The sequence below is a fragment of the Blennius ocellaris genome, assembly GCF_963422515.1.
Source record: "Blennius ocellaris genome assembly, chromosome: 13".
NCBI lineage: Eukaryota > Metazoa > Chordata > Actinopteri > Blenniiformes > Blenniidae > Blennius > Blennius ocellaris.
Window position 1 is genome coordinate 5,157,646 of NC_137662.1, and position 14,897 is coordinate 5,172,542.

General features: G+C 39.3%; 1 protein-coding gene across 2 annotated transcripts in view; it reads left to right on the forward strand.

Moving 5' to 3' along the window:
• Positions 1-14,897, forward strand: part of LOC308138609 (voltage-gated delayed rectifier potassium channel KCNH1-like) — a gene marked incomplete at both ends in the record, with an annotated part of 54,944 nt that overhangs the window by 37,467 nt on the left and 2,580 nt on the right. For both annotated transcript variants that reach the window (XM_080507801.1, XM_080507802.1), the window contains 2 exons: positions 1,968-2,220; positions 12,524-12,720. In XM_080507801.1, coding sequence (XP_080363927.1) covers positions 1,968-2,220; positions 12,524-12,720 — 450 coding nt within the window. The remainder of the gene's footprint in view (positions 1-1,967; positions 2,221-12,523; positions 12,721-14,897) is intronic.

Below are 14,897 nucleotides of genomic sequence, written 5' to 3' on the forward strand. Positions count from 1 at the left end.
CTCAGTCATTCGCAACATAACGTGCATCGGCTGAAAATTAACTCGAGAAACTACTGATAATGTAGAAAACGCTTCCATGTGAATGTTCACAAAGATTTTTGTTTGTTGAAATGTTAATCTTGCTTTGAATTTTTATGCCACATCAGGGTTTAAATCAGTCCAGACAATCCTACTAGTTTGATGCTTTTTTTCCCATTTTGGATGAAAGATAATACTTATCATTGTAGAGCTATACTCGTAGGGAGCAAATCTGATATCCAGGCATGCCGAAATATTGAGATTTTGCTGTATTTGTGCTCAAGTGTTACATGTCTGTGTATCCTAAATTCAGATTTTTGTTTTTAACTTTCCGGTTCTTTCATCTACTAACCACAAATCTGACATGTTTACATAAAAAAGATATGAAGCACTAAGTGCATGAGATCAGAAGGAAACAGTTGCCGTGGAAACCAGATTAAAACAACTACTCATGACGCGCAACACCAAAAAGACAAAGGTTTCTGGAATCAGCATGGAAACTGATTTTTCGGGGTTGTGGAAAAAGTCGTGGCCAATATGGGAATGATTGACCTCGTTTACATTTAACAGGGTTTTTCTTGTCACTGTAATACGAGCTGAAGGTACAAATTGCCAGTGAGTCTGAGTGACGCTGCAGCAGAAGCGTAGTAGAGTGTGCACACAGGTATTCAGCCACCCATGGGTACGTCTTACTAAATATTGCCACAGAGTCAAAATGAGACTGCAGGCAATCCTTATTGTAGTTTTTTTTTTTTTTTTTTCTTTTCACTTTGTGTAGTCTGGAAAGCAGCTCCACCTCCTCCTCCTCCTCCTCCCAGACCTTGTAAACACCCCCGTAAAGTGGCACCGAACCTCTGGGGAAGCCCCACTTCAGCAGCTTTTGTGTCAAAATATGTCACTCAACGCGGCTGCCGCGCCGTCCAGCCATGCAGACAACGCCTCGTCTTGTTTGACAAATTCAGCGTGCTGTTGGCCAGCCGGAGCTCAGCGAGCTGGGCGGCGAGGCGTCGCACTGAAGCGGGCAGTGAACTCTGCGAGCCACACGCAAAATTGAGAATCGCACTTGTTGGCTTCCGCAACGGGGCTGCTCATGAGCCTACCTTCATCCCAGCATAATAACCTGATTCAAGTGCTCTTTTAATGCTTAAAATGCGACCTAATCAGGTCTGTGCGCGCGAGTTGTGCGAAGGACAGCAGGCGCAAGTCCAATATGTGATCTTCTGGCTCCGTGGTTTCTGAGTCGGCGATTGTCTACATCAGGGGCGCTAAACATGAGGCTCGTCGGCCAAAACCGGCTCACAGGAGGCTCCAATCCTGCCTGTGAAAGCAACATTTTAAAGTAAGCATTGATTTTGCAAACGAGCATTAGCCTCAAAGTCATGCCGTCAGGGTGAGTTTGTAAAAACATGCATAATGCAACAGCTTCAGGAGACATTTTTTGGGGGGGGTAGTTCACTGCATTTTGCACCAGAAGGTATCATTAAAATTGGCTTCGTGTTGAAATTGTTGCCATTTTCGGTAGTAATTGTTTGGTTTTGCAAAAATAAAGACAGTTTCATCACGTGTACTCTGCACAACAACAACAACAACAACAAAAAGTTACCATTTAAACTTAACGGTTATTATTGAATTATACTACTGGCCCACTCAAGATGAACTTGGGCTGTAAATCCTGGTCCTGTTACTCTGCTTCAACACAACTGATTCTGACACTGCAGCAGATAATAGGGTGTGTTCAGAATAAATCATTCTATTTGTGGTAAATGCTTCAAGGATGACTCAAACTTTCCTCAGGCACTCCTTTTCAAAACAAAAAAACCACTGACATGTAAGGGATTGTCTTGAGTAATTTAGGCGATTCGGTTAATTTGATCTGAATCAAGCCACGTTGATGGATCTTAAAGAGTGAAAGTCGTCCCAATACAGATCCTTTTCTGGTTTCTCTCTAGGTGTTGCAGATTTGTCCAAAGGACATGAGAGCCGACATCTGCGTTCACCTCAACCGCAAAGTCTTCAAAGAGCACCCGGCGTTCCGGCTGGCCAGCGACGGCTGCCTGCGAGCGCTGGCCATGGAGTTCCAGACCATCCACTGTGCCCCCGGAGACCTGATCTACCACGCCGGGGAGAGCGTGGACAGCCTCTGCTTTGTGGTGTCGGGATCGCTGGAGGTCATTCAAGACGACGAGGTCGTGGCCATTTTAGGTGAGTTGAGCACAGTAATCATGTCATGGCGCTTTTCCTCTCGTTCCTCCTCAGCCTTACTCGACTTCACTCCACTCGCCAATCACGCTTTTCCACTACGTGTTCGTCCCGCGACCAGGCGCTGTCGTGGTCCCTACACAGCCGAGGTTCCAAGCGAGCTAAGAAGAGTAGAAAATGTGACGTCAGCCCACTGATTGGCCGGCGCGTCACGACACAGACGAGTCAGGAGAGCGTCTCGTTCATCCCGCCAGTTTTTTAAACCGATCACAACAAAAACGCTCAAAAACAGCAACAAAAACGCTCAAAAACAGAGATAGACGCACAAAAACGGCTGCCCACGCCGTGGTCGTATTATGTTGTATTGGAAAACGACCGAGACTGAGTTGAGTAGAATAGAGTCAAGTCGAGTAAGGCTGAGTAGGAGGGAGCAGAAAAGCAGCATTAGTTAGGTTTGTAGTGATTCGCCATTGAGAAAATATGAGTTTTTGCCACCTCATTTTATCACGTTGTCGCCGCTGCCTCTTAAAAGCCTCCCTACACGCAGGTTCAATTTCTGTGAATTGGCCTCGGCTCATCGGAATAACTTCACATCAACTCATCCAAATTGAGCATTAAAAGCTCAATAACCATCGTATGATTGAATGACACTGTCTTCATTCAGGTGACGGAGCGTTTGGAAAAATGTAAACACATGATGGAGCATTCGCATCTGTTCTTGTTTGTTCTTCACTGAATGACTCTGCCTGGAGAGCTGGATATAATGTGGACATAATGATATCATCTGCTAAGCACAATGTGTTTCATTGATCGAGGGTTGTTCTATGAATGAGTGCATGCACTCACCACCGTCAGCGTCGGTCATCCTTTCACATGCTTTGCGGAACTAATGTGTCATAAGTTAGTGAGAACCTCTAGAGGCGGCATTCACTTTACAGTCAAAATCATCGCACTATTCCACAGCATGTGTCTTGGACACATTTCTGGAAACCTCATGATAATTTATATTTTTTATATCTACTTTTATACACCAAAATTATAGTTCGGGCTGTGTTTGTGACATTAAAGAACAACATGCATGCAGAAACCTCTGATATTTCATTACTGTGTTAGCTGCTATGGCAAAACAAAAAAAACAAAAAACTGCCTCAAAGCATGTAATAAGAATATGAATACAAAAATGCACTGGTATTTGTGGTTTTTGAAATATATGTTTCAGGAGTATGCAGACCTTATAGAATCCTATAGAAACAGTCAAATATGCCTGTACAGGCAAAGAATTAGTCAGTCCTAGGACATGCAGCATAAAAGCTTAAAAATAGGACATCTAATTATTTTGTGTGTATATTGAATTTAACACTAGTTCTTTCAAGACTTTGGTTCCCCTTGGATTGAGTTTTAAAATGCTTCTATAGTCTGATAATTGATGCAGTGTGGTTTCTATCGGATAAGATCAAACAGGAACAATCGTCGTGAAAGAAAAGAGATTTGATGCCTCAAAATGCACTACAAGAAGGAAACAATGTGGCTCAACAAGATGCGTTTTAGGGGACAACATGACGCTTCCCATGTGTCCATGCTCGGTAACCATGGAAACATGGCACGGTGCACCAGAAGTCGGGGCTTTTTTGGTCCAGAGCAGTGAAAGTTGCTGTGAATAGCAAAAGGATGACCCTGCACCGTGTTGGACTTACAAGTTGAACTTAAAAAAAAATCATAAATTTGATAGAAAACCCTCCTCATACACTGGCTCAATATGGCTTCATCTTTTTTCAGTCAAGTGAAAGTTGCTTGTCTGGTCATTAGTCTGTCCAGCAGCCTCTGTCCTCAGACTGCTGTCATGTTGACACTCGCACGTCTTGACACTTCTGTCACTTTGGATGCGACAAAGTCGTGGTGAGTTATACAGAAGCAGACACCTACACTAACAGTGGACATTCAGCTTGAGTTTCAGGGTTTTTACATTGAAATCTCTCTCTCTCACCATTTGAAGGAAGCAGTATTAGATGGACTTTCCTCACCCAGGTGTGTGTTTCTTTCCCCCAATAGTTCATTTTCAGTCTGGTTTTTGTGTTTGTAATCTGCTGAGGTGAACTCTGGATGTCAAGTCCAAAGTAGTTTCACTATTAGTGAACATCAATAGTTGAAAACAGGGATCTTTTACCCCTGTGGCCAAAACTAGTCATTTATGACTTTTTCTACCAAGTCTATCAATTTGTCTGGAGCCACAAAATGTATTCAACCTTTCAAATGAGGACATCAGAGCTCATAAATGTTTACATAGAATTTTGTTATACAAACAAAAATGGTTTCATAACTAGTTCTGAGAGTTTTGTCATCTTTTTTTTTTTTTAGGGATTTCAGTTATTGTAGTTATTCGTTGCCCTCTTAACTATTTGAGCTATTTTGGTTTTGCTGTTTTAGCCATTTGAGTTTCGTTTGTGTCTTTTCTCATGATTTCGAGGTTTTAAAGCGTTTCCACTGGGATAAATAAAGTATTAAGACCCCATTGACACAACAACATTTGAAGTGAAATTACATTGCTTTGGTTTTAGAAAAGTTCCTCGTTTACCCGGCAACGTTTTGAAATTGATGACAGAAACGTTGAGAATGATGTAGTTCGCATGAAGAGCCACGTGGAGACTCTGTTGGTTGTTTTTGTAATGAAACCACACACACATAGACAACAACACATTATAAACATTAACAATGGTGAATATACATTAGAATCAAGAGATGATGAATTTAGATTGAACTGTGAACTATAAAACTACCAAGTCCCATGAGAATTTGGACTGAGAGTCATGATACTGTGGAGAAAAACATTGTTCTTATCGTTCAGCTGCTCACGCATGTGCAGCAAAACTATTTATTATAGAAGGGGTGCACATGTGCAGCAGCATGTCAGAAAAGTTGCATCGTCCTGTTTCCACCGAGAGCGAGTCGGAGCATTTTCAAAAAGGTGTGTTTTCATTGGCTCCAATGAAAGTTTTACACTTTCACTTAAAAATGTTGTATAAACGGTGCCTTAATTACATTTTTTCAGGCGATATAAGCTCAACTTTTTTTTTCTGATTAAGTTTTTCCAGACAGTAAATGAGGATTTTTGGGGGGAAATGAGTCCAGTGTGCATATAAAATAAAAATAAAAAATAAAAAATGAGATAAGAAAATGTTGAATTTGTTAAAAGGTCCAGAGATCCCCTGAGGGAGGAGCTGAAGAGCCTCAGGTATTGACCTCTAAGCTACAACGTCAAGACAAAACAAAGTTTGTTTTTTGTCAGTAAACACACGGTATGCAAATAAAGAATGTATCTCACTTACATGGCCTATATGAGCAGAATGAATAGTCTTTATTCCTGTTTTCACCCCAATGACTAGTGGAGCAACACCATGTGCTAAATGCAGCAGCGTGCGGTGGTTATTTCAGTCAGGGCCTGCAGTAACAAAATACCCCCCCCGGGCACATTATGTCCTACAGTAAATACACTATCCGAATCCAGTGTAAGGCCACTATTATGCATCAGTACTTAATCCACACCAAGATGACAGCTGATCAACAACCCCCAGAGGTTCGCAATGCTTTCCTCTGCTTTGAGATTCCCCAGATTTGAGCTCCACAAAATATAACCAGTCGTCTTCTGGATAAAGTTGCTAAAGTCACTAATTGAGCCCAGACACAGATTTCAGAATCACGTTTTAATTATTAAAAAAAACTAAGAAAAATAATTTTAGACAGCGCTGGCCCTGCTGCCCATGACTGCACACCACTGGCTAAATGTAGTGCCTTGCCATTGGAGACACACTTTTAAGTGCAATTCATCAGAATCAGTGTTAGCAGTGCTTTAAATAGGTACTGTCTTTATAAACTGTTAATTAAGATACTTTTTTTTTTAAAATAGGGCAAAAACTGAACAGACCTTTAAATTACCCCTGAATGTATTTTTTATTTTTTTTTAAACCAATGTAGGACATCTTTAATAATGAAGTTCAGCACTTCACGCATGTTTATTTCATGAAAGATGCGGTCAAGGCCTCCCACTCGCCTGCCTGCCGAAGGACCTGCTCCAGATCTGCTCCGGCGTCCCTTTATATAAAGTCCTGGGCTCCTTTAGCTGTGGCACCGAAACAAAGATGCAGATGTCTGATCGCGGAGGCGAATCGATGCCAAAACAACAAAAGGAGGACGGATATTTCCGTCAGCGTGGCGTCTCAAGAAGCGACATGAAAAAACCCCCAGAAAAACCATTCTGCGAAGAAACAGTCGACTTAAACCCCCCCCTCTGGTCTTTTCTTTCTGTGCAGCAGCACTTTGCAGACTGCAGTGAAAGCCGAGCCGTTCAGGGATCCTTTTCTGCTGAGTGATGAATTCAGGATTTGGGAAAAGAACGCGTTTGTCACAAAAAGATTTGAGCCTCTCCGACGTTTTGAACACACTCTGCTGTTTTCAGCCTGATCTGAATCTCAGTCAATCAGCTCAGCTGTACAGGAATCGGGACGGGTTCATGCTAATCGTCAACACAAATGGAGGGAAATCCCCCAAAATGGCCCCAAGTACTGAAGTGACATAGAGTTCTTGGAGATTTTTAAAGCGACTTTCCACACAAGTTGTTCAAGTTATTTCCAATTTAGTTTGGATTTTTACCACAAAAAATTTTTTTTAATACACTTTTAAATGAACTTCAGCTTCTTTTTTTACCTTTTATTTATTTTCCCCCTCCATTACCTCCACATTGATAGACATACAGTACGTACATGACCAAGCCACAATTCAAAATAAGAATAAAGGCTCCAACATTTGCATTTTAATTACTGCTTTTAGTTTATTAGCTGCTCCACTGCGATTGGGGACTTCACAAACCAGGTTTAACTGCACAATGTCACTCTCAGTCTACGATGTACGTAATGAAGATGTCGTCTTCTACATCATATCCTAAACCACTGGTGCCTTCAGGAAATGAACAAATTGAAACGACAATTGATCCTTCTAGTTCGGCGTCACTCGTATACAAGGACACATTTCAGTGTGGAAGTTAATGTAGAATGACGAGTTTGAATCTCTTCTCAAGAATCTGCTGCGAATTTTATTTCATGCTGTTTTTGCTCAGATTCTGATCAAATACATGACCCATTTGTTTTGGTTTTTCTTGATCTCGATCACTTGGGTTTGTCTGTAGTCTCTGTTTATGACGCTGTTTTTCTCGCTTTCTTCTGGATGCGTTTGTTTTGATCTCAGTTTTCTTTTCTTTCACCCTCCGAATGAGGAGCATTCACTTCACCACATTTCCCCTAAAAGCTTTCTTACTGGTGATCAATAGTACTTCGATCAAATGCTCTCATAGTCTACTCAATTGAATTAAAATTACAGAGGTATAGAACTTCGTAGCTCAGAGGAATATCTGCTTTTTGCATAATTTTTTGCATAATTCTCCAAATCTTTGTGTTTTGTTGCATTTTTAAAATGTATTTGGTTTTTCATCCACGGCTCTAAATTACACCCAGTCTTACTTGTTATTGACCTCCAGTTCGATTAAAAGAAGAGTTCCCCCCCATATCTACAATTCAGTGTCTTTAGTTTTGTACTTATCTTTAAAAAAATTTTTAATTAACTTTTGTCTTTTGTCTGTAATCATCCACCATTTTCTCCATAAGTGTTGAAGATGAAAGAATTGACATTTTGTTTTTACACTTTTGAAAGTTCTTCATGGCGAATCGATGAAAAGACCAAATTATACTCACTTGCAGACGTGTTGAAATCAGCGTGTTATGTGTGTGTATTTGTCAGTATATGTATCAAATATGTGCGTGTTCAAATTTGTGTCCAGTTGTTCTTTCTGTTGTATGCATCTGTGTTGTGTTTATGTTTTTGATTTGTCTGAAATGAATAATAATTCTAAAAAGTACTTCAAATATCATAAAATTTTGTTTTTTGAACACAATTCAACTCTCAAACTTTTTTTCCTGAAAAGCAAAATGAGTTTTTATCATCAGCAAATATGTTAAACCATTTGATCTGTTTTCTTGACCTTTTCAGATCCATTTCATACAAAAATATATATGTGCCCATGGATACAATATAAGGTTATAAAATCTCAATTACACAACGTACAAAACTATCAAAAAGAGGCCTGTGCAGAGTCTAAAGAGTTGTAAGTTCAAGTTAAAAAATTGTTTTACCACTTTAACAATCCACAATGTGAATGAAAGTGTGCAGAAAGAAGAAAATCTTATTTTATCTGGCCCTTTAAACACCTTTAAAAAAGATTGTTTTGAAACCAAACAGCAAAGATCGAGTCAAGACACTGATGCAGTTTTTTTTAACGCTATTTTCACTTCACTGTATTATTTTTGTCTTATATTTCACAACATTTCTTTCTGCCCCATGGTGGCAAAGGGAAAGCCTATATTTTGAGCATTATGAAGTATTAAGAATTGAAATGCATTCAAGGTGACAGTCAGTGATGAGTTCAAAATATGTTAAATGCGTTTTAAATCTTCTTTTATTCCCCCTCGTGTTTTGCTGTAACTGCACAGTTTTTCAGTCTTACTCCAGCTGAGTGAGCAGAAACCCACAAACGCTGCGGTGCTCCTAAAGTCCTCAAAGGACTCGGATCAATACCTCCTCCAGATTCTCCTGATAGTGACGTGTCCTGTAACGAATGGCTGTGGCTGCCTCGGCTCAATTTAAATTGATTTTTTTTTTTTTTTTTGCCCCCTCATGTAGGAAAACCTTTACTAATTTCCTCCTGTGAAGATAAAATCTGTTAAAATAAATTTTTTTTTTATGGAGTTCTTAGGAAATCGAAACGTGACCAGAACCAATTCTAATAAGCAGCCTCCGTCCAAATATCCATCCAATATTATTGAAGGTGGAATAGTGGTTTCGCCTCCATGTGCTGTGCCAGCGAGTGCTGATTGAGCGTATTTAGGACGCAGGGAGTCAGGAGGCCAGTGGTCCCTTCTGAGATATAATAGGCATCCCAGAAGGAGACGGAGCTGCAAAATTGATGGAAAATAACACAGAAGGACCTGAAAGTGACATCGACTGACTTAACCAGCCAACATGAAACGTGAATGACCACAAAAAGATGGCGAAATGAGAAGACATGAAACAGAAAATGGGACACAAGAGAAAAAATAAACAAATATGACCCTCGGCATGTTCTCCTGTCGCCGTCCACTGTGGACACGTTCCGTCTTTATAAACCGTTCACCCTTTCAGTGACGAACCTGCGGAGAATCGTCACTCAAACCCGCGCGGTCTCCACACTTTCGTCACTGCTCAGCATCAAACAGCAGACATGCGCAGTTAAACAAAACACAGGCCTCCGGGAAGTGAAACCATCCTGGGAGCATTAACTTTTACATATATTCTACTTTTTTTCAGTTTCTTGAAAAGCATGTAGCCACAGGTTCAGGCGCCTCCAGCTAAGGTTATTGCTCGTGTTTTGTTTAAACCTCATGCATAATACGCAAGATTTTACGCCATTCGTGGTTTGTGTTTTGTTGTTTTTTTTCTGCAAGAATCTTTTCTTTCACAAAACGCGTCTTACTGGGTCTCACTGTTATGAAGAAAAAAAAGTTATTTTGGGAGTTGTGAGGATTTTGAATCTGATCTTCCGCAAAAATCAAATAATGAATGTAATTCCTGAGTTAATATTTTGAAAAATATTGGACATATGCAAGGCTGATTAAAAGAAGAAGAAAAAAAAGAAATCCTGCACTATCTCATAATGGAAAATAATTAGTGTAATACAAAATTAACTCAAAATGATTGAATATTTAGTAGTTGTGTGGCCCATGAACTATGTTGAGCTAATTAAACTCGTGAATAGCTTCACATTCCTTTCTGTAGTTGGTTTGGGATCAGAAAGTAGCATATATTAAATATCTAAGTTTCTCTTTTCTCCAGATGTTTTTGGATGTTGATGATTATGGTGTCGACCAATATTTACAAACTTGTTTCGAGTTGGATTCATTCTGCAGTTAATACGTGTGTATTTAGTGTATGTCTGAGGCTCCGTTAGAAAACTTAAATGTAGCCATATTTTTCATGCAATTAATGACTTTAGATTTCAAATGTATTATAAATGAGGTATTTTAAGCAGCATTCAGTTTTGATGTCAGTATCTTTGGCCTTGTTTTATGCTGGGAACTTACTCAAACTTGACAAAACATTTTGTGATATTTGTTTGGATATAAGGGCTATATTGATCAAAACTAAACTTTAGAAATCTTTGAAATCTCATCTGTATAACTTCCATGCTTTTTTTTCAAGCGACATTAAACCAAAATAACACTAACTTGATATTTTACCAAGCTGAAATAATCTTAATAAACGCACTGGTTCTTGTTTTGTGTTTTAATTTGCTGGTTTTGTCTCACCCTATTTGTTCCCTAAATTTGAGCGTCAGTGAAAGAGATCCAAAGTGTGGACCTTTGTTGTTCTTCCAACTGTCAGGATCCATATCTCATGAATATTGATGCGGCCTCAACCAAACGCTGACTGCCTTTGTTTCTTTGGCCTTTTAAAATCCCAGCTGAATTCCTCCCTTTTTAAACTTGATCCTTTCATTTGCTAAATGATTGATTTAGTGAATAATTGATTGAAATGCTCTGGAGAGCCCAGTTGCGACCTCTTGGCCAAGTGTTTTTCCCTTCTTTTGGTCAATAACGTGCTGCTGCTTCTTCCCCTTCTTCTTGTTGGCTTGGATCGATATACAGTCGGGGTGATACCTGTGACCTGGATGGAGACTGTAATGGAGCCTGAAGAGATAAACAAGCTGCTACTATGAATTCGATTCTCATTAGCTTAATGGCACCACGTTAGAGAGACAACATGTAAAGAACAGCTGCAAACAAGACAGCTCGTCTTAATATACCTTGAGCGTCGCTCTATTCTGGGACCTTGTTTGCGCGACACCCGGTCAAAATGAGAATTACAGATGCAGAATCTCATTCTTTAATAAAACAAGGCCTGCTTGCAACATCTCAGGGGTATCAGTGATTGCTCGAGGGCAGATCGTCAGGTTGAATATTGGAATGGGGCATCACCACACCGCGCATCTTATCCTGGGAGCATTAGCATATATTATCCCGATGTAGCATGCACTTGCTAATTGAGTGAAACATTAAGTATGCACAAGTGGATTATTTGTGGTCTCGCAATTTGCCTTTTCCCCCTCAGAACAAGTAGAAATGTTTAAGGTAAAGTCTGAACTATAGCCTAATACAGTGCTTTACAAAATGCAGGGGGCCCATTACCCTGCCCTGGGGTGCTCCACAAAGCTATGGTGGAATAATGGTAGAAAAAAATGTGGGGGTCACAGCCATGTCTTTTTTAAAGCCCCCACCCCACTTTTAATATTTGAGAAAAATCGTTACAACATAATGTTGACTATACTACGTGTAATAAAGACATTCAAATTCTAAAATGAATCAATAGATATATATATTTATATGTAAATATTTATATAAAAATGTGACAAGAGAGCGATCTCTTGCATTCTATAATTAAAAACATAAATCTGAGCACAAGAACAGTTGAATTTTTTTTTTAAACTCTTCATTAGCTCAAATGGGAATTTTTTTTCTGCATTTCCTTATCATATTAAAGTCTCACTCACCCACCCTTTACTGTTATATTCCAGTGGGGGGAAAAAACCCACCCCAAAAGTTTTAAATGAAATTATAACATTATCTTGATTCCAGTTATATTAAATTAGGTTCAAAAATCTATTTCACCCACATTTTGTCTGAATTTTCCAACATATCTATGAACGTGTTGATTCTTTCATAAGAAAAAATGAGAGGAAAAAAAGACCTTTCCTGCCAATTGAAGCTAAATTTATGACTCAAACTCGACACAATTGTTGAGTTTTCACTGAGTCGCATTACCTGACGTATCGCTGTTGTTTTAGAGTCACTTTGCGCCGCTAAACCTGAAAATAGTCACGAGCATGAGTCACAAATGACAGCATGTGGAGCACTTATAAATACCTAAGCGGAGTTAATGTGCTGGAGTCTGTAATGGTTCCAGTTTCCAATAAGCACCCTTTATGAAAAGCTGTAATTCATAGCTTTAATAATGGCTGATCAGTCACTTACTCATGCTTTATAGGTCAACTGGAAACCGTTAACAGACACAACTTTTCGTTTACCTTTGAGTAATCGCAGATGGATCAAATGTGTTGTGGTTCATTGTAGATTTTTGTTTGTTTTTTATATATCCTTAATATGCTCTTTGGATTTTGAAGAGCAGGCGTTGCGGAGGCGTTTAACCGCGCTCTAATCCTCCCTCTCCGCAGGCAAGGGAGACGTGTTCGGGGATGTTTTCTGGAAGGAGGTGACTCTGGCTCAGGCCTGCGCCAACGTCCGAGCTCTGACCTACTGCGACCTGCACGTCATCAAGCGCGACGCCCTTCAGAAGGTTCTGGAGTTCTACACCGCCTTCTCCAACCACTTCTCCAGAAACCTGCTGCTCACGTACAACCTGAGAAAGCGGGTGAGTGACTACTCAGAGCACCGAGAGCCGAGTGGAAGAGCACCAGGCGACACTGAGGAGGGAGCCACACTTTTATTAACATGATTCTCTTTACCACTCAATTTTACTACATGCTTATTAAATAGGGAAATATGACTCGACTTGACATATTAACATATTTTCTGGTTTTCATAACTATAACAAACTGACAGAATCTTTCGATTAGATAAAAAATAAAGTAAAGATTTGTCTGTTTAAAGATTCTTGCGATATGTCATCAACCCTAATGGCCAAAAGAATTAAAACCACTCATCACCATAGCCATATGCAGTTTGAGAGGAATAGCAGTATTTTGCAGAAGCGTTTTACGCATTGTGTAAATAAAAAAAAAAAAAGGTTTTCTTTATTTGAATTTCAGTTTCATTAATAACATTTCTCAAACTTGTTTTACTCCCTTGACATTTTGTCATCAGTTTTGTCGTAGTACCTGGTTGGTGATCCTCTTCAGGCTGATCTGTGAAAGTGTCTGAGTATCACGAGAACAGGGTGTTGTGACAAATTCAGAAAATACTGAGGCAAAAGAGTTTTTTCAAACGTTGATGTTCATAACTTAATTATTCCTCACTGGTTCAGAAAAACTGTAAAATACACAATTTCTTTTTTCTAAAAACTATTTTTCCAAACAAACTTATCTTCTGTTATTTAGTACTTGTGTACTGTGTATTTATCCTCTAACCCTAAACAAAACCTTCATTAAAGCAGGATTCAGACTTGGCCCATCTTTAGTTTCTGAATTAAACACAGAAGGCTGACGTGATTACAAAATCACATCAACTGATTACATTTGTGTTTATTTAATTGCAAACATAATCCAGCCTGCCTTTGTCGAGCTGGAGCTGCCTTCACTTCCATTGAATGGAAAAAAAAAGAAAAGAAACCCTGTTAGATTGGTGCTGTGTTACACGGAGTGATTGATAACCTCTCTCGTATCTGTCAAAGAAATATGAAGCCACAGAAAGTTTGAATCGATCAGATGAGACGACTCGCTGAATGTAGGAACATTACGAAGCAGATGGAAAGAAAGTAACGACGGGAGCTCTGCTGGGAATGTTATCTGGTTCAATAGTCGCAGAACAAGTGTGGACAATCACACACAATGCACACATTTAATAGGAAAAGCCTATTATTTTTAGAGTGAATAAACACATGACAGTAGATGGATGTGAGAGCTTTAACGGGCACATGTGTATCACAGTTGGGTCCTTATTCTGATTATGTGTGTTAAAACTAATAAGCAGAGCAACAAAATAATAATGCTCATTAACATATAAACATACAATCCTTTCAGGTCGTTCCAATCACAATAATTAATGCCAATTCAATAAAAGACATGCATTATGTTGGAGGATGTGCAGTTTTTTTTTTTTTTCACATTCTAAATGAATTGCTATTGCAATTAGAGGTTGTCAACATGGTACATTGTCAGATGGTACTTTCAGTTCAAATATATTATCTTCATATAAAATTCCATGTGAAACATGACACACACAAAACATGTACCTATATTTTGCAAGTAAGCTAATCACTTTTTTCTTAATGTCTGAAATCTGGCAGTCCTTCAGTATTGCAGTGTTTTCGACTGTACGGAAAATCTCGTGCTACTAATGGGTGAGGTGCTGTGGAATCTTGCCTCTGTTTGGACGTTCTGCAGGTGACGCCTGGTTTATGGGAGTAAAACTCGTTGAAATGTACTAAATATCAGAAATGGATCTATTAGTTATGTTTATGAGGAATATGAATGTTGATTCCTGTCAGACGTGGCAGGATCAGGGGTTAAATGGAGATGACAGAGTAGAAAAGAACTTCATTTATATAGCACCGTTCACAGATGTGCGTCACAAGGTGCTTTACAGCACTACAAACAGAAAAAATAGAACAGATGAGATCATTTAAAGTATAGAGGCAAGAAAAACATACATAGTTATACAAACGGTAAAATTGAGTGGCATCAGGTCAAAAGCCTGCCTGAATAAAAATGTTTTTAACTGCTTCATAAAGGTGCCACAGGAGTCGGCACATCTCAGCTGAAGTGCTCTATTTGGGGCATACGGGTGAAGGAGTTTCACAAAATAAAAAGGTGTTTGGACATGTAATGCTTTAAAAGTTAGCACTAGTATTTTAAAAGGAACACGGAAGGT